The sequence below is a fragment of the Bos mutus genome, chromosome 17 (genome assembly GCF_027580195.1).
Source record: "Bos mutus isolate GX-2022 chromosome 17, NWIPB_WYAK_1.1, whole genome shotgun sequence".
Classification (NCBI taxonomy): domain Eukaryota; kingdom Metazoa; phylum Chordata; class Mammalia; order Artiodactyla; family Bovidae; genus Bos; species Bos mutus.
Window position 1 is genome coordinate 4249371 of NC_091633.1, and position 27534 is coordinate 4276904.

General features: G+C 54.5%; 1 protein-coding gene across 8 annotated transcripts in view; it reads right to left on the bottom strand.

Annotated features, from left to right (window-relative positions):
* The window catches only part of EMID1 (EMI domain containing 1), a 40296-nt gene that overhangs the window by 8468 nt on the left and 4294 nt on the right, over positions 1-27534 (bottom strand). For 4 of the 8 annotated variants that reach the window (XR_011467413.1, XM_070385906.1, XM_070385905.1 and 1 more), the window contains exons 2-15: positions 27369-27518; positions 25453-25566; positions 24893-24996; positions 17448-17531; positions 16376-16437; positions 14710-14830; positions 14420-14470; positions 14251-14340; positions 13328-13474; positions 12130-12219; positions 11945-11997; positions 11385-11447; positions 11240-11284; positions 1830-1874 (exon numbers count right to left, since the gene is read on the bottom strand). Coding sequence is in view for 7 of the 8 variants with exons in the window: in XM_070385906.1 (XP_070242007.1) it covers positions 1830-1874; positions 11240-11284; positions 11385-11447; positions 11945-11997; positions 12130-12219; positions 13328-13474; positions 14251-14340; positions 14420-14470; positions 14710-14830; positions 16376-16437; positions 17448-17531; positions 24893-24996; positions 25453-25566; positions 27369-27518 (1219 nt within the window). In the remaining variant the exon portion in view is untranslated. The remainder of the gene's footprint in view (positions 1-1829; positions 1875-11239; positions 11285-11384; positions 11448-11944; positions 11998-12129; positions 12220-13327; positions 13475-14250; positions 14341-14419; positions 14471-14709; positions 14831-16375; positions 16438-17447; positions 17532-24892; positions 24997-25452; positions 25567-27368; positions 27519-27534) is intronic. The other 4 variants (XM_070385911.1, XM_070385909.1, XM_070385912.1 and 1 more) reach the window with 2 other exon arrangements.

Genomic DNA, 27534 nt, shown 5'->3' on the forward strand with positions numbered 1-27534 from the left:
GCTTCACCAAGTGGTGACTAGCAGGTGGAGTGTGGGTACAGGAGCCCTCCCCACGCGGACCTCATCCCCACCTGCCCCCAACAGAGCTGGCCCTCCCAGCCCCCAGAGCCTCATGCATCCCCCAGCCCAGCAGGTCCCCTCCCAGGCAGGCGGCAAGCAGGGACAGGAGAGCAGGTAGGTGAGGGGAAGGCAGGTGGATGGGCAGGGGCCCTGCTACCTCATGGCGGTGGGAGTCCCTCCCAAAGGTGGTTCTGAGTTTGAGGTCTGTTCTGAGAGAGCTCAGGCATCTGTTTTCCTGTTGGGCCCCCCATATAGGGATGGGGCTGCCCAGCCTAATTCAGCCTTCACCCCACCTCTCCCACCTCCCCCAGGCCTCTGAAGAGGCCAGTGAAGGAGCCGGAGGGCTGGGATCTCCTGGGTCTAGCTGACCCCCAGCCCAGCTCATGCCCATGCTGACAGTGTGCTTAAGAGGCTCTGGAGCCACTAGCGGGTGGAAGGTGGGGAAGCGAGTAGGGTGGCAGTGAGGGGCTGGGAGAGGCTTGCTAGAGAGGTAGCAGGACCCCACGAGTCATGGGAAGACACAGGGGAGGGCTCGTGCATGGTGGGGGCTCCCACGGCTGTATCCATCACTGACCCACAATCAGGAGCAGAGAGGGCGGGGCAGGAGCTGGGTGCTCCCCATGTCTTCCTTAACTAGCGCCTGCCAGGAAGTAGGGCATCCCAGCCAGACTGCACCAGGAGTGGGTGGGGGAGGGAGGTGGGCACAATGCCAGCCTCCAGAAGAACGCCCCAGTGGCCTCTCCTGTCTGCCCCCATCCCGTCCATTTTCCAAACGCCTCCTATGGCAGTGGTGGTTTCCAGGTCCCTGCATCGTGGGGCTTCTGGTGCTTCCGCCATGTTTCCTGGTGGGGGGCGGTGATTTCTAGGCCCTGAAATTCATTCACCGCAACTCCCTCTCGTGACGGTGAAGGCTTCTAGGTCCCCTTTCCCGTTTATCCTATGTCTTCTGTGCATGTGACAGTTTCTAGGCTTCCTTTGTGTACGGTGGTTTCTAGATCTCCTTGTTTCATTTTCCATGGTTCTCTGGTGCGTATGACAGTTTCTAGGCCTCTCCTTCCCCTCCTCATGGGTCTCCTGTGTATGTGACGGTGTTGAGGATCTCATGTTAATTGTACGTCTTCTGGGTACAATGGATCTAGGTCCCTTGACTTCATTCACCATGTACACTGGGTCCATGATGCTTTCCAGGCCTCCCTTCCTATGATTCACCGTTTCCAATGTGTACCGTTTGTACCACCATTTCTGGTGGTGTCCAGAGCCCCATCCCTTTTACCAAAGGGCTCCTGTGTATTTCGGTGTTTCTGCACCTCCCTTCCTGTGCTTCATGGCTTTCCTAAGGCCAGTGGGCCAGGAGTGGCCCCCTCTTCTGTGTGGGTATTGTTTTCCTGCTTCCCTTTCTTTTGCAGACAGGGGAGCAGAAGCCAAAGCCCTTGCTGGGAAGGGCTATGGGGGCAGGGCATGCAGTCTGGACTGGGTCAGCCCAAACCACCCAGGAGGAAGCGGCAGGGTCACCCTGGCCTGCAAAGGCCGCAGAGAGAAGACAGAGACAGGGACGAAGACAGAGTGTATAGGTCTGCTTACAAGGCTGGCCCTGCCCACTGGGGAGGAACAGGGTGCTGGGAGGGGGCAAGGGCTGAGAACTGGCAAGGCTCTGCCCCGGGAGACCAGGTTGCAAAGGGGATTTGGATGGGCTTCCCCCACCCCCATATAATCTCCTGAGTGTCCAGGGCAGGGAGGCAGCAGGAGGTCAGCGCTGGGCTAGAGCTTACCCAGTGGCTCTTCTCACCAGGGTCTCCTTTGGGGCCAGGTTCTCCCTGCGAGGAAAGAGAGAGGTAGGAGCAGTGAGAGGGAAGGAGAGAGGGCTTGGGGGCTGTGGAGAGAGAGAGAGAAGCTGAGCTAGGCTGAGACGGAGAGAGATACAGAGTGGCTTGTTTGGACTAACACAAGATAAAAATGCAAAAAAAAAAACAACAAAAAAACACAACTGTTTGAAGGCAATGGAGAGTGATAAAGAGTAGCCAGTAACTGAAGGATATCTGACCTTAGAAAGAAGGGAACCACACTGGGTAACACCCATACTTTTATGGCTTTTCCTCTGAGGGCTCATCCCAGCCCTCTCTGCCTGGCAAATGGCTCAAGCGGGAAGCTTTGGTCTTCCTGGCCTGAGGAGTCAGAGGTTGGGGTTGAGACCGCCCAAGGAGGAGGAAATTGAGGGGAAGATACTGGAAAGCAGGAAGCCACAGTAGGGAAGCAAAGTCAGTAGAGACACTCTTCTCTAATCTGTGGATGATCTGTGAACTGCCCATCCTAAAGTCACAAAGCTGAGAGCAAAAGTCAACACTCATCAGAGGACAATTCTCTTCACTATGACATCTATATTGTCCAGTATGCAACACAAAATTATTAGACATACGAAGAAACTGAAAAATGTGACCCATCCTCAACAGAAAAATCAGTCCGTAGAAAGAGATCCATGGGCAACCCAGATATTTGAATTACTAGACATAGAGCTGAAAATATCTATGACACACACTATTGGGTGTAAAATAGGCTTAAAATGTATTGTAAAACACAGGGAATATAGCCAATATTTTGTAATAACTATAAATGGAAAGTAACCTTTAAAAATTGTATTAAGTTTAAAATTTTTTGATAAAATAGAGTAAAATCATTTTTAAATTAAAAAAAAACCGTGACAAATATGTTAAAGAATCTAGTGGAATTGATATAATGGGTGATAAGATGGCAAATTTCAGAAGGGATGTGAAAATTATAAAAAAAGAATCACATGGAAATCCTGGAAATGAAAATAATATTAGAATAATTCCTTAGCAGGGATTAACTGAAGATGGGCCATAACAGAAAGAATCAATTAACTTGACAACAGGTCAGTGCAATAATTCTAAACGAAGCACAAAGAGAGGAAAGATTTTTTTTTTAAAAAATGACAGACCCTCAGTGACTCACGGGAGCCTCACTTAAGTGTAACTGGAGTCCCAGAGGAAAGAAGAGAGGGCTGAAACAGAAAAAACATTTGAAGACACATCAACCAGTTTTGTTTTTTTTTTTCCAAGTGTGATTGAAAATCAAAACAAAACAGATTTCTGGTTTCTGGTCCAGCATATAAAGACCTTAGAAGTTGCCATTCTGTCCTCACAATAAGTAAGAAGCTGAACAAACTGAAAAATCAACAGTTCTTTGAGCCATCAAAGATGTAAGGTCACCGGGCAAACCACTGCCTCTGCCGCATGCCCCCGCCTCCCCCCATCCCAAACTGCAGAGACAGACAGGCGATCATAACTGAGTGCAGCAGGAGCCTTCCTGGGAACCCAGTGCCAGGGTGGTGAAGCCTAAAAGTAATTGCCAAAATGCTGGAGGCTCAGTGTGAACAAGTCCCAGGGTTGAAAATTCCAGGGGACCCAGTCTCGGGTGGGGCTGATGGTGGAGTTGGGGGGCATGGCAGAACGCTTTCATGAGCTTTACCTCCAGGAGTTCTAGCTGGTCCTCACAGTGAACCCTGGAGAAAAATCCCTTCCTGTTTTTTTTTTTTTTTTCTGGGGAAAGGGGAGAAGAACCATCTTGAAACACCCCAGAGCATTCTGTTCTTCTTAACAAGGCCTGATCACAGGAGAAACTACTTTGCCAGAGCCTAACTCGCTGGGATCTTATCTGTGCCTAATTAACATGGGAGTTGGGAAATACCCAGGTTTAGCCAATTTTAGCCTTTGACGTGGGACAAGGGAAATACCCCAATTCCAACCCCCTCTGACCATCTTGTTCCACTTAAAGGGGAGAAACCAAAATAAAATTGAGAAGCACTGGTGAGGTTCACCATCCAGGGCCACAGGCTCAACGAAACCCTGAGACCCAATGATACAACCACAGAGCACTTCCTCCTGACACCTCACCACGGCCTTACTAAAGGCCTGCTTACTGCAGAGGCTCGTTGCTGCTGTTGTTTAGTCACTGAATTGTGTCTGACTCTTTTGTGACCCCATGGGCTATAGCCCGCCAGGATCCTCTGTCCTTGAATTTCACAAGCAAGAATACTGGAGTGAGTGGCCATTTCCCTTCTCCAGGGGATCCACTCGACCCAGGGATCAAACCATGTCTCCTGCATTGCAGGTGGATTCTTTACCACTGAGCCACCTGGGAAGCCCACGTCCTATCTACCTTTCAACAAAAAAATTACAAGACGTACTACAAGGCAAAAACACAGTTTTAAGAGGCTGAATAAATATCAGAACTGGAGTCAGATAGGCTATGTATGTTGGAATTATCAGATAGTCTTAAAAAAACCCCACAAATACACAGAAAGAAAACTGCTATGATTAATACCAAGGGCTTTCATGTGAAAAATAGACAACATTTAAGAACAGATGGCTAATATAAGCAGAGAAATGGAAATTCTAAAAGTCAAAGAGAAACACTAGAATTCAGCTGAAGGCCCTCTTTATAAGGTCAGTTAGCTCAGAACAATCACATTCTTCCCAGGCCTCTTAATAAATAGTCCTGCCCCAGTAAAGGCCCTTCTTGCTGGTATCAGAGACCATGCTCCAGAAACACAAATCCAACAGAACTTCAGCCTTTAGTCTCCCAGATCACACCTTCCCTGAAGTTCTACCTAGAACAGGAAAAAAAATCACGAGAACGCTACCTGAAGCTACAGGCTCTTCAGTCTGCTGGCCAGGATTTCATGCCTTAAAAGATCTTTAAGGGAAGCGGAGAGTAACAGGGGAGGAGCACGGGGGAGAGTCAAAGGTGCTGACCAGTTCTGTTTCTTAAGCTTTTTGTGTTGGACACATGGGCCTAAGATTTAATATTATTTAGATTTTTCATGTTGAAAATATTTTGGTACAGTGGATAAGAATCTGTCTGCCAATGCAGGTGACATGGGTTCAGTCCCTTGTCCAGGAAGATTCCACACACCGTGGAGCAACTAAGTCCATGCAGCACAGCTGCTGAAACCAGTGTGTTCTAGAGACCAAGAGCCACAGCTCCTGAAGCCGGTGTGCCTGTAGCCTGTGCTGCACAGCGGGAGAAGCCACTGCAACAAGAAGCCCACGGACTGCCGGGAAGAGTAGCCCCGCTCGCTGCAGCTAGAGAAAAGCTCGCACCACCACGAAGGCCGAGCACAACCGAAAATAAAAATAAATAAGTTAATTAAAATATTTTTCATTCTTCTCAAGCTCACGTGGAACATTCACCAAGGCAAACCACATTCTGGCCCATAAAATATATCTCAACAAATTAAAAAGAATAAACACCATACATTGGGCTTCCCTGATAGCTCAGTTGGTAAAGAATCCACCTATAATGCAGGAGACCCCAGTTTGGTTCCTGGGTCGGGACGATCCACTGGAGAAGAGATAGGCTAACCACTCCAGTATTCCTGGGCTTCCCTGGTGGCTCAGCTCGTAAGGAATCTGCCTGCAATGCGGGAGACCTGGGTTTGATCCCTGGGTTGGGACGATCCCCTGGAAAAGGGAAAGGCTACCCACTCCAGTATTCTGGCTTGGAGAATTCCATGGACTGTATAGTCCATGGGGTTGCAAAGAGTCAGACACGACTGGCGACTTTCACTTTCACACATCATACAATGTATACCCTTAGACCATAATGGAATTAAACTGGAAATCCCTAACAACGGGACTTCCCTGGCGGCCCAGTGGTTAGGGCTCCGCACTTGCACTACAGGAGACATGGGTTCCATCCCTGGCTGGGGAACTAAGATCCCGCATGCCACACGGTACAGCCAAAAAAAGAAAAAGATAATCAGAAACTCCCCAATACTTGGAGATTAAACAGATTTCTAAATGACACACGGGCCAAAGAATAAATCCCAAGAGAAATTTTAACATACTCTGAGCTACATGAAAATAAAAATGCTACTTAGCAAAATTTGTGAGGGACGGTAAACAGTGCTCAAAAGGAAACTTAACTCTAAAAGTACAGTAGTCAGGACAGTGCGGTATTGGCTAACGAACAGTTAAATAGGTCAATGGAACAGAATAAGAAAGCCCAGAAACGGACCCACATAAATACTGTTGACTGAGCAAAGGAGCAAAGGCAACATGATGGAACAAAGATGGGAGCTTCCCTGGTGGTCCAGTGGCTAAGAGTCTGTACTGCCCATGCAGGGGGCCAGGTTTAATCCCTGGTCAGGGAGCTAGGTCTCACGTGCTGTGACTCAGGGTCCGCATGCTGCGACTAAAGGTCCTGCAAGCCGCAACAAACATGGAAGAGCCGTGGGCCGCAATTAAGAGCAGTGTAAGTAATTGAGTAATTTAAAACCTGGTTGAAAAATGCAAACACATGGATCTGGACACAGATCTCACAGTCTTCATAAAAATCAACTCGGAATGTATCACAGACCTAAATGTAAAGTGCAAAACTATAAACTATAAAATTCCTAGAAGATAACATAGGAGAAAACCTAGATGACCTTGAGTTTGATGATGGCTTTCTAAGTGCAATGCCAGAAGCACAATTCATGAAAGAAATCATGGATAAGCTGGACTTTGTTAAAATTACAAACTTCTATTCTGCAAAAGCGAGTGTCAAGGTAATTAGAAGACAAGTTACAGACCTGGAGAAAATACTTGCAAAAGATATACCTGATAAGGGCTTCCCAGGTGGCCATAGTGGTAAAGAACCCGCCTGCCAATGCAGGAGACAAAAGAGATGCTGGTTTGATTCCTGGATAGGGAAGATCCTCTGGAGGAGGGCGTGGCAACCCAATCCAGTATTCTTAACTGGAGAATCCCCAAGGACAGAGGAGCCTGGTGGGCTATAGTCCACAGGGTTGCAAAGAGTTGGACACGACTGAAGTGACTGAACACACAGGCATACCTGATAAAGGTATATAAAGGTATATCTTTGTGTATCCAAAAAATACGAAGAACTCTTAAAAATTCAACAGGAAGAAGACAACCTAATTTAAAAAGTTCTTGCACAGGAAAGGAGACCATCAACAAGATGAAAAGACAACCTACGAAATCAGAGGAAATACATGCAAATGACATATCCAATAAGGAGTTAATATCTGAAACGTGTAAGGAATTTATACAACTCAATAGCAAAACCCCAAATAAGCCAATTTAAAAATGGACATGGACAGTTTTGCAAAGAAGACATATAAATGGCCAATGGGTGAAAAGATGCTCAGCATCACTAGTCATCAGGAAGTGCACCTGCTGGGACGTCTGTTTTCAAGAAGGTGAGAGATAATGAGTGCTGGTGAGCGTGCGGAAAAAGGGGGCCTCTGAATACTGCTAGTGGAAATGTAAATGCGTCAACCATTACAGAAAACAGTATAGAGGTTCCTCAAGAAACTAACAGTAGGGTATCCACCCAAAGGAAAGGAAACCACTGTCTTGAAGAGGTGCATTCACCGCAGTATTATTCACGATGGCCAGGATGTGCAAAGAGCCTGCATCTACTGATGGATGAATGGATACATAACAACGTGGGGTATTTACACACGCACACAATGGAATATTATTCAGCCTTTAAAAAGGGGGGGGTCCTGCCATTTGTTACAGCATGGATGAATGTGGAGGGCATTATGCTAAGCAAAATAAGCCAGATGGAGGAAGACAAATACCGTATGGTGTCACTTATGTGTGGAATCTGAAAAACAACCAAAAACGTTGAAGTCAGAGAAACAGTAGAACGGTGGTTGCCAGGGACTGGGTTTGGGGGAGGGAAGGAATGGGAAAAGGTTGGTAAAAGGATACAAACTTTCAGTTATAAGATGACTAAGATTTTTTTTTTTCTTTTGGCTGAGCCATGGGGGTTGAGGGCTCTTATTCCCCCAACTGGAGACTGAACCTGGGACGCGGCAGTGAAAGTGCTGAACCCTAATCGCTGGACTGCCAGGGCGCTCCCAGATGACTGCATTCTAACCTAAGGATCTAATGTATGGTACGGTGACCAGAATGAGTTGAAATGTACTAGAGTCTATCTCAGTATTCTCAACACACACACGGAGTGTTTCTTACACAAACCATTTCTCATAAAACTAAACTTACTTTTACCATATGATCCAGCAGTTGCATTCATTGATATTTAACCAAAGTAACTGAAAACTTACACCCACACAAAGACCTACACCTAGATGTTTGCTGCTGCTAAGTCGCTTCAGTCATGTCTGACTCTGTGCGACCCCATAGACAGCAGCCCACCAGGCTCCCCTGTCCCTGGGATTCTCCAGGCAAGAACACTGGAGTGGGTTGCCATTGCCTTCTCCAATGCATGAAGGTGAAAAGTGAAAGGGAAGTCGCTCAGTCGTGTCCGACTCTTAGCAATCCCCTGGACTGCAGCCTACCAGGCTCCTCCATCCATGGGATTTTCCAGGCAAGAGTACTGGAGTGGGGTGCCATTGCCTTCTCCACACCTAGATGTTTACAGCAGCTTTATTCACTATTGCCAAAACTTGGAAGCAACCAAGATGTCCTTCAGTAGGTGAATGGATAAATGAATTGTCGCACATACAATGTGATATTATTCAGATCAAAAGAATTAAAAAGAGATATCAATCCATGAAAAGACAAGCTAGAACCTGTAATGTGTATTACTAAGTGAAAGAGGCCAATCTGAAAAGGTTACATACTGCATGATTCCAGCTATATAACATTTTAGAAAAAGAAAAAATATACGAGACGGTTAAAAGATTAGTGGTTTCCAGGTGTTACAGGGGAGGGAGGGATAAATAGGCAAAGCACAGAGGATTTTAAGGGCAGTGGAATATTCTACATGACAGTACTACGGTGTGTGCACATCACGATACATCTAACAGCATCTGTAGACTGTACAACACCAAGAATGAGCCCTAACGTAAACTATGGGCTTTGGGGGATAACGACATGACAACCTGGGTTCATCAACTGCATCAGCTGATGTGAGATGTCGGTGGTGGGGGAGGCTCTCCACGTGTGGGGACAGGGAGAATATGGGAACGCTCTGTACTTTCCACTCTATTTCGCTGTGAACTCAAAAAATGCTGTAAAAAAGAATTGTATTCACTAAACAAAACAACCAACAAAAGCAAGACCCAGAAACCTTACAGACCCAGGAATTTCAGCCAACCCAAAGCAGAGTAAACACACAAAAAATCACACCCAACCACACCATGATTGATCTGATGAAAACCGAGGGTGAAGAGAAAAATCTTAAATGCCAAAGGAAAAAAAAAAAAAAAGACATATTATGCACTGGGGAAAAACAGTAAGAACAACAGCCAGTTTCTCATGAGAAATTATAATTGTCTACGTAAAACAGAAGACCACGGAACAATATCTTTACAGTACTAGAGGGGGAGGAAACTGCCAACCTATCATTTTATAGCCAGTGAAAATAACTTTCAAAAATTAAGGTTCAATAGAGACAGTTTTAGATAAACAAAAGCACTGAGGCTTTGTTGGCAGCAGACACACATTACGAGAAAGGCTAAGGGACGTTCTTTAGGCTGAAGAGAGACAATACCGTATGAAAATCCGAAGCTAAAGGAAGGTATGGAGAGTATCAGAGATGACAAACACGTCATTAGATGTAAAAGACTTTTTTTTCAAACTTCTTTAAAAGTCAACTGGTTGTGTAAAGCAATAACGACAGTGAATTGAGGGTTTAAAACAAATACAGAAGTAAAATTCGTGACGGCAACAGCACGAGGACAGAGGGGGGTGAATTATATGTTTGTGATGGTCTTCCTTATACATGAAAAGGTATAACAATTCAAGTAAATGGTGCTAAGTCAAGGGCACGTCTTGTTATCCTTAGAGCAGCCACAGACGAATAACACAAAGAGGTATAACAAAAAATATCATTAGTGGAGATAACACAGAATTGTAAAGAATTCTCAATCCAAAAGAAGACAGGAGAAGAAGAGGAAAAAAATGAAGTCAAGAGGAGATTGAAGTAAACAGAACTCCAACAGCAAGATGGTTGACTTAAACCAAACCGTATCAGTAGTGATGAGATGTGTGCTCAGCCGCTGAGTCGTGTCCGACTCTTTGTGACCCCGTGGACTGTAGCCCACCAGGCTCCTCTGTCCATGGGGATTCTCCAGGCAAGAGTACTGGAGTGGGCTGCCATGCCCTCCTCCAGGGGAATCTTCCCAAGGCAGGGATTGAACCCAGGTCTCCGGCATATCAGTAGGGATACATATCATTAAATGTAATGAACTCAATAGTCGACTCTTTCAAAAAGGAGGACCCAAGTATATGTCTTTTTTACAAGATGTACTTTAAATAGGACACAAATAGGTTGAAAGTAAAAGGATTGGAAAACATACACCATGCAAACACCAAGCATAAAAAAAAGCTTGAGTGGCTATTTTAATACCAAACAAACTAGAATTCAAGACAAGAAGTATTATCAGGGAGAAAGATATTCATTTCATAAAGATAAAAGGACCAAGAAGACATTAAAATCTTGACTGTGTATGCGTCTAATAACAAAGCTTCAGAATACATGAAGCCAGCACTTCCCTGGTGGCCCAGTGGCTGAGACTCCACGCCCCCAATGCAGAGGGCCTGGGTTCGATCCCAGGCAGGGGACTAGATCCCACGTGCCACAACTAAGTCCAGGCACCACCAAATAAATAAATTAAAAAAAAAAAAAAAAAAGGAAGCATAAATTGACCAGATTAAAGAGAGTGAAGTTGTTCAGTTGTGTCCGACTCTTTGAGACCCCATGGACTGTAGCCTGCCAGGCTCCTCCGTCCATGGGATTCTCCAGGCAAGAATACTGGAGTGGGTTGCCATTTCCTTCTCCAGGGGATCTTTCCAACCCAGGGATCGAACTCGGGTCTCCTGCAGTGCAGGCAGACGCTTTACCACCTGTGCCACCAGGGAAGATAAACTAAAGGGACAAACGGACAAATCCACGACCAGAGGTGGAGAGATAGAGAAAGAGAGAAATAGAGTCAGAGAGAAGGAGACACAGAGGGAAGACAGAGAAAGAGGTCCAGAGACACAGAGCCAGAGCAAGGGAGATGGAGGTAGCCTGGTCCTAAGGGGCTGATGGGACCCTGAGATGGGGGCAAGAATGGAGCTGGAGCTCACCCTGGACCAGCCCGGGAGGGTCGTGGGCTCGGCCCCCAGGGGATGGAGCCATGGCAGGGGTCTGGGCCTGTGGGCACCTGGAGGCGTGCTGCTGGGTGACCAGCGTCACTTACCCGCTGCCCCATGGAGCCTTGGGGGCCGGGCTCCCCTCGCAGTCCCTGCAGGAGGGAGGAGAGGAATGGAGTGAGCTGTCAGAGGGTCTGATCCGGGGCTCCCAGGACCCCCAGAATCCTCCACCCAGGCTGCCTCAATACTCACTCTCTCGCCCTTCTCTCCAGGGTGGCCGGAGATTCCTTTGGGTCCAATGCGGCCTGGGGGTCCCTGAGCAACAAGACAGGGCCTCAGCCTTGTGCCAGGGCAGGGCAGAGTGGGCAGCAACTTGGGGTGCAGAGGGGCAGGGGAGGGTGCCCAGCTTGGCCTGGGCCTCTGGGCCCTTCACCACACAGCCAATGGTCTGCCCAGAGTGGGAAGTTGACACAGCTCAGTGTTCAGAGCTACGGTGGAGACAGGCAGTCCCCACTTTGATCTGGAAGCTGCCATGTGCTGGCCACAGCCCTAGGGCAAGAATCTCCACCTTCTTTCTCGTCCTTGGGCGATAACAACACTTGTTCCTTGCCATGTGGACTGAATAAGATTCATGGAAAGTAGTTTGCACATTAAGTGCTCCATAGATGCTTGAATGAATGAATGAAGGATAGACGAATGGATGGCGGATGGATGGATGGTTGAGTGGGTGGGTGGATAAGTGAGTGAATGGGTGGGTTGGGTCATGGGTCATGGGACAGACAGATGAGTGGAGAATTTGGCGAAATGCTCACCATATGTCCAGGACTCCCAGGAATCCCCATGGGACCAGGAAGTCCAGGAGGACCTGGAATCAGATGGCACGTCCTCAGGTTCGAAATAGTACAGCGCCAGGAAGTTCCACCCTCAGCTCCCTCTGCACGGCCAGCCCTGCCGGCCCTCAACCCTGCCCCTTACCCCAGGCTTGGACTCAACTTACCCATGGGGCCTGGGGGGCCTGGGGGCCCAGCCGGTCCCTGCGGCCAGTGGCTGCTGGTCTCAGTGAAGGTGTTGGACAGAATCGGGTCCCCTGGGGGAGAAAGGATGATGAGAAAGCAGGACGGAGCTGCATGGGGCAGTATGAGGCAGACAGTTTCAACCTGTCTCTTCTGCCAAGCCAGCTTTGACTGCTGTGTCCCCTGTATGACAGCCCGTAGTTGTGGCTGGGGCCACCGGGCACCTGTGCCAAGGTGGGTGGTGGGGGAAGCGTGGGTTACACCAGACCAGGCTGCAGGGAGACCTGGGTTCTAACTCAGCCACAGTCTAGCTGGTGACATCCAGCAAGACTCTACCTCGCTGAACCTAGACTGTTACAGGTCTGATGGGAACAATAACGAAAGCTACCATTAAAAAAAAAATATTACTTGGCTGCACTGGGTCTTTGTTGCCATGTGAGAGCTCTTAGTTCGGCAGGTGGGGTCTAGCTGACCAGGGATTGAAGCTGGGCCTCTGCACTCTGGGGGTGCAGAGTCTCAGCCACCTGGGCCTCCAGGAAAGTCGAGAAAGCTACCATCTTTGACGCCGGCTTTGTATCCAGCTTCCGTGCATGGTTGTCATAGAACCCTGGGACACCAGCACCATCGCTGTCCTCATGGTACAGATGAGGAAACTGGGGCTCAGAGGGGGCGAACGAATGAACGGTCTTGCAGCAAAGGTATGACGCAGATGGGGTTGAACCTGGCACTCTAAATGCCGACCCCAGCAGCAGGCATGCCGGTCAGGCTTCGAAGGAGAAGGAGGCACGGCAGGGCCCAGCTGGGCAGAGGGGGCCGGGCCTCTCTGAGCACTGGGGCAGGACCGTGGCCTTGGGAGTTCAGGGCTCACGTCCTGCTGCCAGGCCTTGAGCTTCCCGGAGCTCTGCGGGATGGATCCTGGCCAGCTCCGAGGCTTGGTGGGAGGGCCTGACGCCGGTGGTTCCCAGCACAGGCTGTGGAGGCTGCAGGGATCTGAAGCCAGCCTCTCGGGCCCTGGCTGTGTGATCTCCCCGCTCTGGCCTTTGGTCTTCCTCCTCAGTGACAATGGTGTCCATTGGAGGAGTGGCCCAAGGGCAAGCCTGGTATATAGAAGGTGCCTAGCAGATGGTCATGCCAGCCTCACCCCACCGCCAGCTAGACCTGCTGTGACCCCGAGCGACTCACCATGCTGAGAGATCCGGGCGTAGGGTGGTCCAACAGGGGCTGGGGGCCCAGGGGGGCCAGGAGGGCCTGGGGGCCCGGGAGGTCCCCTCTCTCCGGGGATGCCCACAGCTCCGGCCTGGCCGGGGCTCCCTGGGGGGCCTTGCAGACCTGCAATGGAACCAGGGTTTGGTGGGTGTGCTGGAGGCAGGGAGGCTCGGGACGGCTGCAAGAGGGCGGGAGGGGGCCTCCGAGGGCAGTGGGTACAGAGGGTGCCAGGGGCCACAAGCAGGGCAGCTCCTGTCTCTGACTCCCCGGCTGCCATGAGGACAGTGGACACTTGGTTCACAGTAGGTGCTGAGCAGATGCTGATTTCCAGAATGTCCTCTCTCTTCCAGGCTTTTGCAGGAGCTGCTCCCTCTCTCGGTCCTCCCTTTGGGCTGCCTGGCGTGCATTTCAGGTCATCCTAGGCCTCACCTAAGGTGTCGCTCCCACTGGGAAGCCCTTCCCATCTCCCACCCCACCCATGAGGGTCTGGGCTTCCTTCCCTGGGGCTCCCATACCAGCCATGGCCCCCACAAGAACCCTGGTCACGTGGAGGGGGGCCCTGCTGGTCCTCCTCTGCCCAGGCCCACCCTCCCTGGCCTCCCTTGCCTGGGAGCCCCAGGAGGGCAGGGTCTGGTCCGACCCACCCCCACGAGACCAGCTTCAAGCTTGGAATACGAGAGCAGGGAGATAGGCCCAGTGAATGCAAAAGTAGGTTGCAGGGGGCCCAGGCGTGAGGCGGGGGTCACTGCTGGAGAGGGTGTAAGTCCTCTTACATACGGAGATGGGTGGGCAGAAGGGGCCCAGGCCACCTCCGCTACATCAGGTTCGGGAAGCGGGCCCCAGTCCAGGCCCTCCTGTGAGGGGGCGCTGCTGAAAGGGGCAGTGCTGTATGCACTCACCTGGTGGGCCTCTCATCCCCATCGGGCCCCGGCTGCCAGGGTCTCCCTTGGGGCCAGCGGGTCCAGGAAGCCCCCGGGCACCCACTCGATCTGGGGGGAGAAAGCGCATCAGCTGGACAGCTCCGGCCTTGCTCGGCCCCGCCCCGGCCCTGCCCACACCAGCACCTACCATCTCGAGGTAGCAGAGGGGGCCTCTGGTTTTCTCTGGTTCCCGGCAGCCCTGGGGTGGGGGGGCGGTTAGGCGGGGGTCAGTGTTACCCAGAGTTTCTGCCCCAGCTCCAGCAGCTGCCGGGCCTCCCTGGACGCCAGTGCTCAGGGGCCCCTAGGGACCCACTGGCGAGCTGGGAAGACTGAGGCCCGCGTGGAGGTCCGGCTGGGAGCCAGCGGCAGCGCGGGCTGGAATCTCGCTCCCCCCAGCTCATTCCCACACGGGACCGTGTTCCCCACTGACCCACTCACCTCGGAGGCCTCCATCCCCGGGACTGCCCTGGACAGCTGGGGAACCCCAGAGCGGGGTGGGGTCCTCAGGGGCACCTGGGGTCGGGGGCACTGCCCGCTCAGGGACAGTCAGCACCGCCACCTGTGGAGGAAGAGGACAATGGGGTGGGTACCAGCGTCTCACCCGGGACAGGCTAGCTCGCCCCGTGCAGGGGGGGCTGGGAGGCCAGGCGGCCAGCAGAACCCCGCCTGGAGTGGAGACCAGGCTCACAGGGGCCCAGAACTTCATCAGAAGTGCCTGTGGTTTTCCAGCTGCACAGTTCATCACATTCATTGTACGAAAGTCATCACACACTACCACAGCCACCCACGTTGGATTCTGAGACTGTCCCCGGGTTTGCTAGGCTGTGCGGTTTTTTCCTGTGCTTACCTGCATGTGAGTATGTATATAGATTTACATGCATATATAACATGACACTTCTCTTGGTCTCTTAAAACACCACAGGTTGGAAGGATTTTCACTAAATTTGAAGGGAAATTTGGGAGGGTCCAACATGAAACAGAAATGCCAAGGTGTGTACAAAACCACTTTGGGGGACTTCCCTGGAGGCCCAGTGGTTAAGACTGTGCTTCCCCTGCAGGGGGTGTGGGTTCCACCCCTGGTTGGGGAGCTAAGATCCTACATGCTTCTTGGTGTGACCAGAAAGTAAAAAATAGAAACAAACAAAGACCCACTTTTGGACTCAGTGCGGGGGAGAGCCTGAAAGGTCAACAGGGTCCCCTGAGCCACTAACTGGGGGTTAAGAAAGGCCAGGATGCCTGCTGACCAGGACGCGTGGGGCCGTGTGCGCCTACCCGAGGGAGGCTAACCTGGAACTGAGCTGAGCTGCCCCTTAGGCCAGCGTTCCCTGGGAGCGAGCTTGGGGAGCAGCGTGAGGTTCCTGGGGTGCTCATACCTCAGAACAGGGGTTCTAACCCATGTTGTTTAGAAACTTGGGCTTTCCACCTGATATTAATGCATCAGGGGCATCTCTCCATGTTAGAAAGTGTAGGCACTGTCCGTGGCCGCCTAACACCCCACTGAGCCATGTCTGCTCAGGCTGCAGCCACCGCTTTTGTCTCCCCCTGAATAGTTAACACTTGGGTGAACATCTTCGAATCTAATCTCAAGAAAAATTCCGGGAGGAGGCGATGGATATGCAGACGAAGTTTAAAAGTCTCTACATGTCTTTAGAAAACCTGGAAGAAAAGATGCTTCGATGTTGGCAGTCGCTCTCTTTGGGGGGCACAGGCGACCGAGGCCGATGGTTCTCTGGCAGGTTTATCATGGTTCTGAGTTTTTCATGTTTCTAAATTTAGGATGTCTTACTTTTTAATTGTTAAAACCTTTTATCTTGAGATAATTTGAGACATGCAGCACATGTTTTTGCTTTTTGGAATGGGAAGATAGCATTGTGGTGAGGGTGAGGGGTAAAGGATGAAGGTGTTGGGGCAATTACATTGGCAAAAAAGAGAGAGGGACATTTACAAGCTCTGGGGGGTGTCTAGGAGTCTCTGGGAGGGGCTGGGGCTGGGAGAGCTTCACGGGCCTCCTGAAGAGAGAGCAACCAGGCTGTCTGAACAGGCTTCCCAGGGCGGGCACTGGGGGCAGGGTGGTGCCTGCCTGGCAGGCAAGGTGCTCACCCACCTTGGCCTCCAGCACCTTCAGCCGCTCCGTCAGCTCCGACACTTTGCTGCAGTTGAGACAACCTGTGGAGAGGAAGCAGGCTGGGTTGGGGCTCCCAGGTTCCTGGAGGCAGGATGGAGGGAGGGGACAGATAACTGATGACCCCAATCCATAAGACAGCTCGGGGCAGGGACGGGGCTACGGAATCACAGCCTGTCCGGGGTGGACCATGCCCTGTGGGTGTCCTTTGGCTCCCAAGCCTCCAAGGGGACGGTTTCTCTCAGGGAAGGACCAGGGACTGGACTCCTCATCCAAAATGGGGTGGAGTGGGGAGGGAAATGCCTGCTGCTCCCCATCCGGGTGAGGCTGGCCGTGGCGTGCTGGCTTTGGGGACCCCACATAGTCCAGACTGGGCTGGACTCCCATGCCACCCTCTGAGCCTTCCCCCAGAACCACCATCCAGCTCCCCGGCCTCTTCAGCAATACCCCACCGTTATTCACAGCAGTGTTGGCAGCAGTCGAGCACGCTACACGCGCGTCTCTCTGGTCTTCACCACGATCCCGCGTGTGAGGACAAGTGTCACCCTGTGCACAGCTGGGGACACTGAGCTCAGAGCAAAGGGACCCGGGGTCTCCCCAAGCACAAAGCCTGAGGTTGAAGCCCAGCGCTGCCCCGCCCTGGCCGTGGGGTCCTGGGCAGGGCACATCCCCTCTCTGACCCCTCAGCGACAGTGATGCTGTCCCAGGGGGAGGTTTATACAAGGTGACCATGGAAAGCTCCTGGCATGGTGCCTCGCACCCTGCAGTCGCTCAAATGTTCTTTCAATGAAAAAAAGGAAACTGGGGGCTTGGACCCCTGTCTGCAAGACTCTCGGGCTCCTGGGTCTCAGGTGCCTGGGCCCAGGGCAGACTCCCCTGGGGGAACCCTTCCTTACCCCACCCCCAGTTTTATTTCCAGCCTGTGGTGGACGGGGGCAGGGTGCTGTCTCTGACCCTCCACTGCTGGGCCCAGCTGGCTTTTAGGACAGTCACCACCAGCCCCTCCAGCCTCCCCTGGCCCAGGGGGATCCCAAGCAGCTGCCCCGGGACCCACCTGAGAAGCCTGTGGGCCGAAGTGCCATCCGCCGCGTGGCGCTGCCCGACCACCCGGGCTCCACGAAGCCAGGGGAGCCTGTAACTGAGGACAGCGAGGGTGAGGCCCTGCTGGCCATGTTTTGCTCTGTTCCCCCCGACTACTGTTGCCACAGCGGGGATCCCTATTCCCCTTGGTGCAGAGCAAGACAGAGGCCCAGAGAGGTGGGACCAGAGTCACACAGCGTGAGGTGGGCCGAGCTGCGACAAGGCTGTCAACCTGATGGGGCTGGGGAGGGGCTGGTAATGGGTGAGGGGAAGGCCGGGTGCTTCTCCAACAAGCTCAGCAAGCTGCCTGGGCTCAGAGCTTGAGCCAAGAGACTCGAGGTCGGCTCCCAGCCCTGCCGCTCTCGGGCCTGTGTGGCTGGTCCTCCCTGGACCTGCCAATGTTCCCATCTGTAAAATGGGGTCACAAAGCCCTCTGTACACCTCCTGGACTGGCACAAGGCCTGAGGCCAGCCATGCGTGCAAAGGGCCCACTGAGCACACGCAGGGGCCTGGCATGCAGTAGGCGGTAAATAAACACAGCAACGTCACCATCCGCCCTCTCCCTGCCCCACTTGGTAAGAAGACACCAAAGTGGATCCAGCTCTGGTTTTAAATGAAAACCAGAGGGCAGCTGGCTGCCTGGGAGGGTACGGGGGGGCCCATTCCAGGAGCCCACCCCTGTGAAGAGCAGCCCATTCGGGCTGATCTGGCTTTGGGGGCCTGGTTTTCTCCACAGCTGGAGGGTTGGGCTGGCCAAGCCAGGGGAGCAGGGCGCAGCTGGAGGGGCTTTGGAGCCAGCCGTGGCAACTGCCCCCTCTCCCCGCTACCCCCGGGCCTGCCTTTTAAGGCCACACAGTGTCGCCTGGGGGGAGTGAGACCCAAATAAGGCACGGGCCTGGCAGCTCAGAGCCAGGCTGCGGGTTGGTGCAGCAAGCGAGAGGCGCCGGGAATTCAAACCAGACGGGTCCCCCTGGCCATCCCCCAGCGGGGAGGCTGCCAGGCCCTCTCTGGGTCCCACCATGGGGCCCTCGTTCAGGCTGGGCCCGAATCCCCCACGTACCCTCCCCGGGGCCTGCGATGTGCCCCCTCGCAGGGGGTAAATCTCACCTGGGATGGAGGACAGTGGGTTGGCAGCCCACAGCTGGGGCAGGGCTTGGGGGCTTGTGGGGAATTAAGGCGGGTACGCCACTGTGAGCCACGCCCAGGGCTAAGAGCTTCACATAGCCCAGCTGGATCCTACAAGGTAGGGAATAATAGCAGCTAATGCTTGTTCAGCACTTAAGCTGGGCCCGGCACACCCTGAGCGCTTCTCAAAGACAGTCTTAACTCGTTGTCCTCATGAAGCCCTGTGAGTGGACACCAGTATCCCCTCCGCTTTACACGTGGGAAAACTGAGGCACAGGGCAGCTTGGTGTTACCACTCCTCTGCCCCCCAGGCTCCGATAAATGGATGAGCGAATATGAATCTCTCCCTCTGCGGGGCAGCAAGGCAGAGGTGGAAGTGACTGATCGCCCGGCTGAGGGCTGAAGCCTGGACTGGAAGCTGGGTTAGTCTGATTCCGGGACCTGGCCTCCTTTTTCCTGGGCCACCCGGCACCATGAGTCCAGGTGGGCAGAGGCGGGAGGCCCAGTGCCCATCAAGGAGGCTGGCTCCTGAGAAGAACGGCCTCGGTTAAGCCCTCCTCATCCTCTTTGCTCCCAGGTGAAGCTGTAAAAGGCCACTGGCTGACTCTTTGCAGGATGTCAACCAAAGAACCGGCCGTCCCCCCGACCCCAAGGAAGTGTGGGTTTTCTCTGGGATGAAGTTTGGCAGAGCATCTGCCCTGCCCGCCCTCCCCACCACCCTGCTATCGTCTTCCCTTTTTTCCACGGCACTTTCCACCTCAAAAATGTCATCTGCTTGCCAGCTCCCAGTCTGATCTCCTGCTCCCCCACCCCCAGGCTAGAATGGGAGCCCCACCAGGCAAGGACCTCATCCGTCTTGCGTGTGGCCGGGGAAAGTACCCAGCACGCAGTAGGGCCTCAGAAGCTTCACCAAACCTCTTACGGAGGAATGCATGAGTCACTGGCTGAAAATGAATGTAAAGCAAGCAAGCAAAAGGCAAAATACTGTGGACGGCAGACACAACTGTCTTGAAAATGAACATAAGTGTTCTAACATCATGCTAGGGTGTCCTTGAGTTATTAATCTAGAAACGTGTGGCTGGAAATTCTTTTTCAATCTACTTGCTTTGGGCCATTTCACCAGGAGTCAGAGAGAACTAGAAAAACTAATGAAAACATGGCCTGACCATCAGTGGAGACATAATTGGCTCAAAGAAACTGTGAGCTAAAATTTTAAAAAAAGAAAGAAAGTTTAAATAAACAACAAAAACTGTCAAAAACACCAGAAGATACTGGCTCTGGTTTCAAGATTCACAAAAGATGATCCCTTAAACTCCCCAAATTTTAATAAATGGACAGAAATACTTTAAGAGTTGAGCCAGGTTGTAAATGGTGCTATTGTTTAGCTGCTACGTCGTGTCTGACTCTTTGCGACCCCATGGACTGTAGCCCGCCAGGCTCTTCTGTCCGTGGAATTCTCCAGGGTAAAATACTGGAGAAGGAATACATTTCTTTCTCCAAGGGATCTTCCTGACCCAGGGATTGAACCTGAGTCTCCTGCATCAGCAGGCAATCATCATTACCACTGAGCCACCAGGGAAGCCCAAATGGCCCTATACCACACAAAATTCCAGTAGGGAAAAAGCCTCAGGCTGGAAAGGTCTCCTGTAGGACAGAAATGTCACATCCCTCCCACTGGTGTTGAGTCAGGACCCCTGAAGTGGGCCCCAGTGGCTTGAGAACCCCCTCACCCTAGCCCGGTGGTCCATCCTGAAGGGCCCCTCCCCAGCCCCAATCTTGCCCTCCAAAGAGCTCCAGGCTAGTTTCAGGACCACACGCTCTGGCTCCACTCTGGGACCCTGACTGGACCACTTCCCTGAGACCACATCCGCCACCTGGGAGATGCTGGCCAGCCCTGCGCGCGCGCACACACACACACACACAGCCTCCTCATTCCCACAGCTGCTGCTCCCATGTCTCCTCCTCCAGAAAGTCTTCCTGGACAGACTAGAGAACCCAGTAAAGCCCACTCTGCCGAAGCTCTCGTCACTCCACCCTGACCTCCACAGGGCCCGCGCCATCTGCAGTTTCTAGCCTTGTGGCCCCCCAGCAGCCGCCCCTCCACTGCCCAGTGCCTTGTGCTCGGTCTCAACGGTTCCTCATGAGAACACTGCGGCCCAGGGAGCAGAGGCTGCCTGTCCACACAGCAGGAGGGAGAAGGGGGCAAGGCACCCAGTTTAAATTCCCCCTCAGCGGGCATGGTATGAGAAGTAGGGGGTGTCCCTGAGCTCCACCTCTGACTTTCTGTCCGAGGGGCTTCTTCCTCCAGAACCCTCCCCCCAGGTCTGCTGGGTTCAGTGACCACAGACCTCCCCTGCCCAGCCCAGCTCCCCTCCTGGGAATTTACTCTGCAAATGTAAATATTTGCTACTATTGGCCTGAGTCAGGGTCCAGGGTCAGGGCTGGGGCTGGGAGCTCCAAGAACCCTCTGGGAGGCCCTGGTCTGTGTCAGTCCTGGGCCCCCCTGGGGGAACACGAGGTCCCCACTCACTTCCCGTGCATCCACTTAACGCCAGACTTATGCTGGGAACTGGAGAGACAGGATTAGTGATGGAAGGGTGGGGACTAACGGAGCCAGGCAGGAGCACCAAGGAGGTCACAGGCAGAGAGGACAGCCACTGCCCAGGCTCTGGGGTGGAGGAAGGCCACAGTGGGCCCCGGGGTGAAAAGGAGGGAGGGCGAGGCTGGGGCACCTGGCTGAGGCAGCTGGGAGGGCGGAGGGGGGAGCCTCCTGACGGGGGGTGGATGTGACCGCGGGAGTTGGAGGTGGGGGCCTTCGAGCCCCCCAGATGGGAGTGGAATGGATGGGCAGGAGTGGAGTGGACGGCAGATCCGGGAAAATTCCAACAGCGTTTAACACGCAGGATTCCGAATCTGCGGAGTAAGACACAGGCTCCACTCTGCACCCCGCAGCTGGTCAGAGCGTGAAAGCTGTGCTCGGCAAGGGCCCAGCCCTGGGCAGGCAGAGGCCAAGCGGCCCAGAAGGCGCCTTCCTACCACGTGACCTTGAGCGAACTTCTTCCCTTGCTGTTCCCCAACCGTGGAAGACAAGGGCTGCGGGGGTCCTCGGACAGGGAAGGGGCAGGTGTGGCGGACAGGAGCAGACAGCCAGGGGGCCAGTGGAGGCTCTGGGGGAGCACACAGGGCGGGGCCGGTGAGGAGCCTGGATTCTCTGTCTGTCTGTCTGGGAGGGGCTGAGGCTGGCTGCCTCACTCCCGGGTGTCTGAACACACCAAGTGAAGCCCCCAGCCAGCATCCCTGCAGAGGGAAGACCCAGCTCCGGTGGGACTGAGGGCTTTAAATCTTGCTCTGACCACTCTCCCAGCCTCAGTTTCCACATCTGGACCTCTGGCACCCCGACAAGAGGACACGATGCAGGTGAGGGCCAGCCCTGGTGCCCGGCATAGGGGACAGTGGCAGCTTTCCTCCTGTCGTCATGGTGACTGCAGGAGGGTCTGAGGCAGGGGCACGCTGCAGACCTCAGGTCTGAGCCCTTGGGAGAATTCCGGCCATGATGCTTACTTGCTGTATAATACCTACAAGTGATACCCACACCATCTCTGAGCCTCAGTTTCTCCATCTGTAAAAAGGGGCCTGTTCTAGCCCCTTCCTCCTCATTGTCAAGAAGATCAAAGAGACCATCCTCAATCAAGATGGGAAACCCAGGGCTAAAAGCCAGGAAGTCTGCCGGCCTCACAAATATCAGAGACTAGAGGCCTGTTTGCCGAGCAGCTCACTGAGAAGGGGGGTGTCTCAGAGCTGGGAGGCAGCGCAGATCCCCCAGCACAGGGGGCCAAAGAGGAAAAGAAGACATTTATTAAGTAGGCATGGTGGAGATGTGAGTCTCTGGCCCTCTCAATAAGATACGAGACGGGCACCTCTCGATCCTGGGTGACTTCCAAGTAGAGATGGGGTCCAGAGGGGTGAAGTGACTTGCCCAAGGTCACACAGCAGAGCACAGCCAATCCAAGGCTGGATTCTGGAGTGATAGGTGTTTCTGTTCCCTCTGACTCACTCTGGGCCCCGCTGCCCCTGGTGAGGCAGCTCTTTGGCCTCAGGTCACGTCACAGAACTGGACAGACCACAGGGGCAGTTGTCAGCAGGGGAAACAGCTGGGGGCCCAGCCTGAAGCTGGCTGTCACAGGAAGGTCAGAGCCCGCTGCGGGTCAGCAATGTCCTCATGCTTCCCCACCCCGCCCCCCCATCCCCAGAGCAGTTTTCTAGATCACGCAGGCCTAAGCCTCCCTTTACTCGGTCTGGTCTTGTGGGTGGGGAGAGGCCCTTCCCATCCCATTGGGTATCCCACGCTGCCCCCCTCATGGGCTGCCGCATCACCTTCACGTCCTTCCAACATCCCCGAGAGGCAGACTGCATGATTTTGTCCATTTCACAGGTGAGGACACCGAGGCCCAGCGTAGGAGAGTGCCCGGTAAGAGCACAGGGCAGCTCGGTGCCCTTCAGAGAAGGCGCGCCACCCCCACCCCCCACCCCTAAGTGGGCCCAAGTGCCGCCTAGAGTGCAGCCTCCCCTCCCCAGGCCGGCCTGACGCCCTTGCACAACCACTTGCACAACGCAAGGGAGTCCCCAGCCCGCGGCCACACAGCTGGAGTGTGGCTAAGCGGGCCTGGCCCAGGAGGCCCTCATCCCCAGGCTGGAATTCCAAGGTCCCACAGAGGGAGGTGTCAGGGCAGACCCCACCCCAGGCCTCGTCTCCCTCCCTGCTCACCCTCCGCAGAGCCCCAGCCCTCAGCCGGGTCCTGGACGCACGGCCTACAGCAGCTGGACTCGAGGACATGGGCGCTTGAGCATGGGCGCTCCGCACCTGTCCTTCAGCCCCGACTGCTCCGCCCGACAGACCTGGGAGGGTCCGCCCTTGGGAGGGGAGCTGAAAACAGGGTAACCTGTGTCTGGGCAGGCCCTGCCTGAGCACAGGCGCTCTGCACCCGGGGTGGGGGGGGCCCCCACACCCTGGGGGTTCACCCTCTCCTCACCACCAGCGTCTCTGCAGCCTCCTTGGTGGCAGCCCCTCCTGGCTGGATGCCCTCCTGGCCCTGGGCCCTTCTGCCTTCCCCCGTCACCCTCAGCAGGTTGGGGAGGGCTCAGTTCCTGGCTCCCCTCCCTCCCACACCTGTCTGGGTAACCACCTCTCCATACCAGTCCTGGGTTGCCCCTCCCTCTGGCTGCCTGAATCACCACCACTGTGTTGGGGGCTCTCCCACCCCACATGGAAACTGCCAGGCCCCTCCTGCCCTGCTCTGTGGGGAGTCTGCCCCCTCTCCGTGTGACTTCACCTCTCTGGGTCTCCATCACCCCGTCTGTGAGCTGGGGCTGCCACGGGCCCCAGGGAGGTGAAGGGGGTAAGTCTCTCAGAAGCACCTATGACCGTAGCATCATGGTCCCTTGATTCTGGAATCAGGATGTGTCTTTTGACTGATACACACGTGAACGTGCTGCTGGGGGCCCCAGCGCCTCCTTCCATTAAGGGGCCTTCAGGCCTGGTTCTCAGGCTGGCTCTGGGCCCGTCCATCCTCCTTATGGCCATTCTCGGGAGCACAACTCTGGGGGCCCCCAAATCTTCCACTCCCTGGGTTCAGCCAGACCATGAGGGTGGATGCAGTCTGGACCACTCAGCATACGCAGGCCCCCTGGAGGAGACGGCGCTCCCCAGTTCCCAGTTCTGGGGAGGTGCAGGCTGCCTCCTCTGCACCCCTGCTGGGTGTTCCACCCAGCCCCCTGAGCTGCATGCAGGGAAGGGAGTGTGGTAAGGGTGTGCCTCTGCCTGGGGCACGTTCGTCCCCAGGTTGCCCCGCTGGGTCCTCCCATCACTGAGGGCCTGGGGGAAGCCAGGCAGAATCCCACCACTGAGGACCTGCGTGCCCGTCACATATCCCGAGCCTTGGTTTCTGAACCTGCAGGATGGGGTGTAGCCATCCCCATCTTGCTGATCCTCCCCTGCATCGTCACCACCTCCCGTGGAAATGTCCCCAAGTTTGGAGGAAAGGCTTGGGATGTGCAACTTCAGATTATGAGCCACACATCACTCAGGAAATTCCTCCAGGGGTCCTGACTGGGTCCCGTCAACACCCGAGGGACAGCAGACACCCACCATGGCTGTGCGACTGACCGGCAGCTCTATGCAGCAGCCCCTGATACACGTGCTGCTCTGACCCTCAGCGCCTACCGTCTGAAGGACAGTTTACGGCTCCTCCCTCGCACCTGAGGGGAGGCACCTGGCCTGGCCCCAGGCAGTCCTACCTTCCTCGCAGCTCGGCCCCGAGTGCCCGGGGCAGCACCTCCACTCACGGGCCGTCACCATCTTGTACATCACCTTGTACGTGGGTCTCACCACTGTCCTGTAGCTGAAAGAGCGCCCGGGTCGCCCGGCTCAGACAGGGCCTCCCGCTCCCTCTCCCGCCCTCCGTGAGGACAAGCCCAGGGTCCTGGGATCCTCTGCCACTTCCAGGCCTCTCTGGAGCGTCCCTCCTCTTGAATTCTGGGCCTCAGCCCTTCCAGTCCGTCCCCAGCCCCTGGCCAGGGGTGGGGAATCAAGAAAATAACTGGACAGGAAGCCCTTGTGAGCTGGGCTGGCCCGTCCTCCAGCTGTGAACGCTCACTGAGTGAAGGTGTGCGGGTGAATGGGGGAATCCTCCCCCTGGAAGCTCTCCAGGGTGGCCCAAGAGCCAAAGGGGGGTGCCGGGAAACGGGCAGTGGGCCCTCTGTCCACCCACCCTTGGGGTCCCCGGCTTCCCCTCAGCCCCAGCTCTTCGACCACAGCAGGAACGCCAGCAGCTCCTGCTCCACACGGTCTCGCTCACCTGTTCCCAGGGCAGCTCATCGGCCAGGGGCAATTCTGCAGCACCCTCTGCAGGTAGGTGCCATTCTGCACGTGGCACGAGACAGTGCGGGTCACCACATAGGAGCACCAGTTCCTGAAACAGACAGGAAGCCCAGGGCTCACCTGCAGCATGCACTCTCTCTCTCCCTCTCTCTCTCTCTCTCTCTCTCGGGGAGCCTCAAGACTCCAGGCAGGGCGACCCATGAGCCCTCCGAGCCCTTGGGCCCTGGTGGGAGTCTCCCTGCTGCTGCGGTTGAGGAGTGACTTCCAGAGCCCTGTGTGGGGGCGGGGGTGGGTCAGACAATGGAAACCTGGCCCTGGTGTCTCCACCCCCAGCCCTTGGCGTTTCCTGCGCCCACTCCTGCCACGGGCCCCTCACCTCCAGGCCTTTGCTGGGTCCGCTCCTGGAGCACCCTCCCCCCGGTTCTCTCCTGGCACCTCCCACCCGCTGTGCTGTCACCTCTCCCTGAGTCCTCGCCCACCTCTGCCCCCATCTGAGCAGAGCGGTGGTTCTCCGCTCTGTATCCCTGTCACGCTGAATTCAGCTGGTGAGTCACATCCACCCCCTCCCTCCCTGAGGCATGTGGGAGACAGGCCCTGCCTCACTTATCCTCAGGTCCCCTCTGTGTGACAGCCGGGAGCAAGGTCACCACCCCAAGTGTGGAGGACTGGCTCCTTCAAATGCCACCGAATAATTATCCTGAGCTGCACATATTGAGCCCTGACTGTATACCAAAGGTATTTACATCAACTTTCCTAGTGGTTTAGTGGCTAAGACTCTAAGCTCCCAATGCAGGGGGCCCAGGTCCCATCCCTGATCAGGGAACAAGATCCCTCACACTGCAACTAAGACCTCAGTCAGTCAGTTCAGTTGCTCAGTCGTGTCTGATTCTTTGTGACCCCATGAACCGCAGCACGCCAGGCCTCCCTGTCCATCACCAACTCCCAGAGTTCACCCAAACCCATGTCCATCGAGTCGGTGATACCATCCAACCATCTCATCCTCTGTCGTCCCCTTCTCCTCCTGCCCTCAATCTTTCCTAGCAGCAACTAAGACCTAGCAGAGTCAAATAAATAAATATGCAAAAAATAAATATATTTACATCATCTTCCCACAGCCTGAACATCCCCCGCCTCATTTAATAGAGGGGTAAACTGAAGCAAGATTGAGGGCAGGAGGAGAAGGGGGCCACAGAGGATGAGATGGTTGGATGGCATCACCAACTCAATGGACATGAATTTGACCAAACTCCAGGAGATAGTGAAGGACAGGGGAGCCTGGCATGCTGAAGTCCATGGGATTGCAGAGTCAGACATGGCTGAGCGACTGAACAATAACAAACTGAGGCTCAGTGAGGGGAGAAAACTGTTGATGTTACTGAGCTGGTGCGTGGAGGGTCTGGATTTGAACCCAGGGATATGGATGCTTAGCCCTCCCCCCGCCTCCCTCCCAGGGCCCTGGGCTCCGGTCTCCTCCCCATCTCCTGGGCTACGGTCTGTGGCTCTGTGAAGGCCTCTGCCTGGGAACCTGCTGACCCCGGGCTCCAAGCCACAAAGGAAAGTCTGGAGGGGTGGGGGCTTGAGCTGAGAGGGTCACCTGAAGCGGTCATTCCTTTCCCAGCCCCAGGCCTGTGACCCTGAGCAGGGCTGAGGGCCGGCGAACACCTGGAATGTCCCGCCACTGCCCCAGAAACCTAGCCCTGCGCCTGCCACCCCCACCCGGCCCACCTGGAGGAGGAAGTCTCTGGAGGGAACCAGCGGACAAACTCCCCATAGGACTCTAGGGACGTCCCTTCACTGTTCTGAGTCCCTTGGAAATCGACCCCAGAGGAGGAAACAGTCCTCTAAAGGCACAGAGGTGGGCGACCCAGAGGAGGGGGCCTCTGAGGCGCTCACCCCAATCCAGACGTCACCGGAGCTCTGCAGAGCCCGCGGCTGGTGTCCCCTAGGCAGAGGTGCACATTTTTTTCTTCCTCCTTAGTTGAAATCTCCCCTGTGTGAATTGCTGTCTGGTTCCCTGGTTTACTGCTCATCAGTCCAATTCCCCTGCGTAGGGAACACC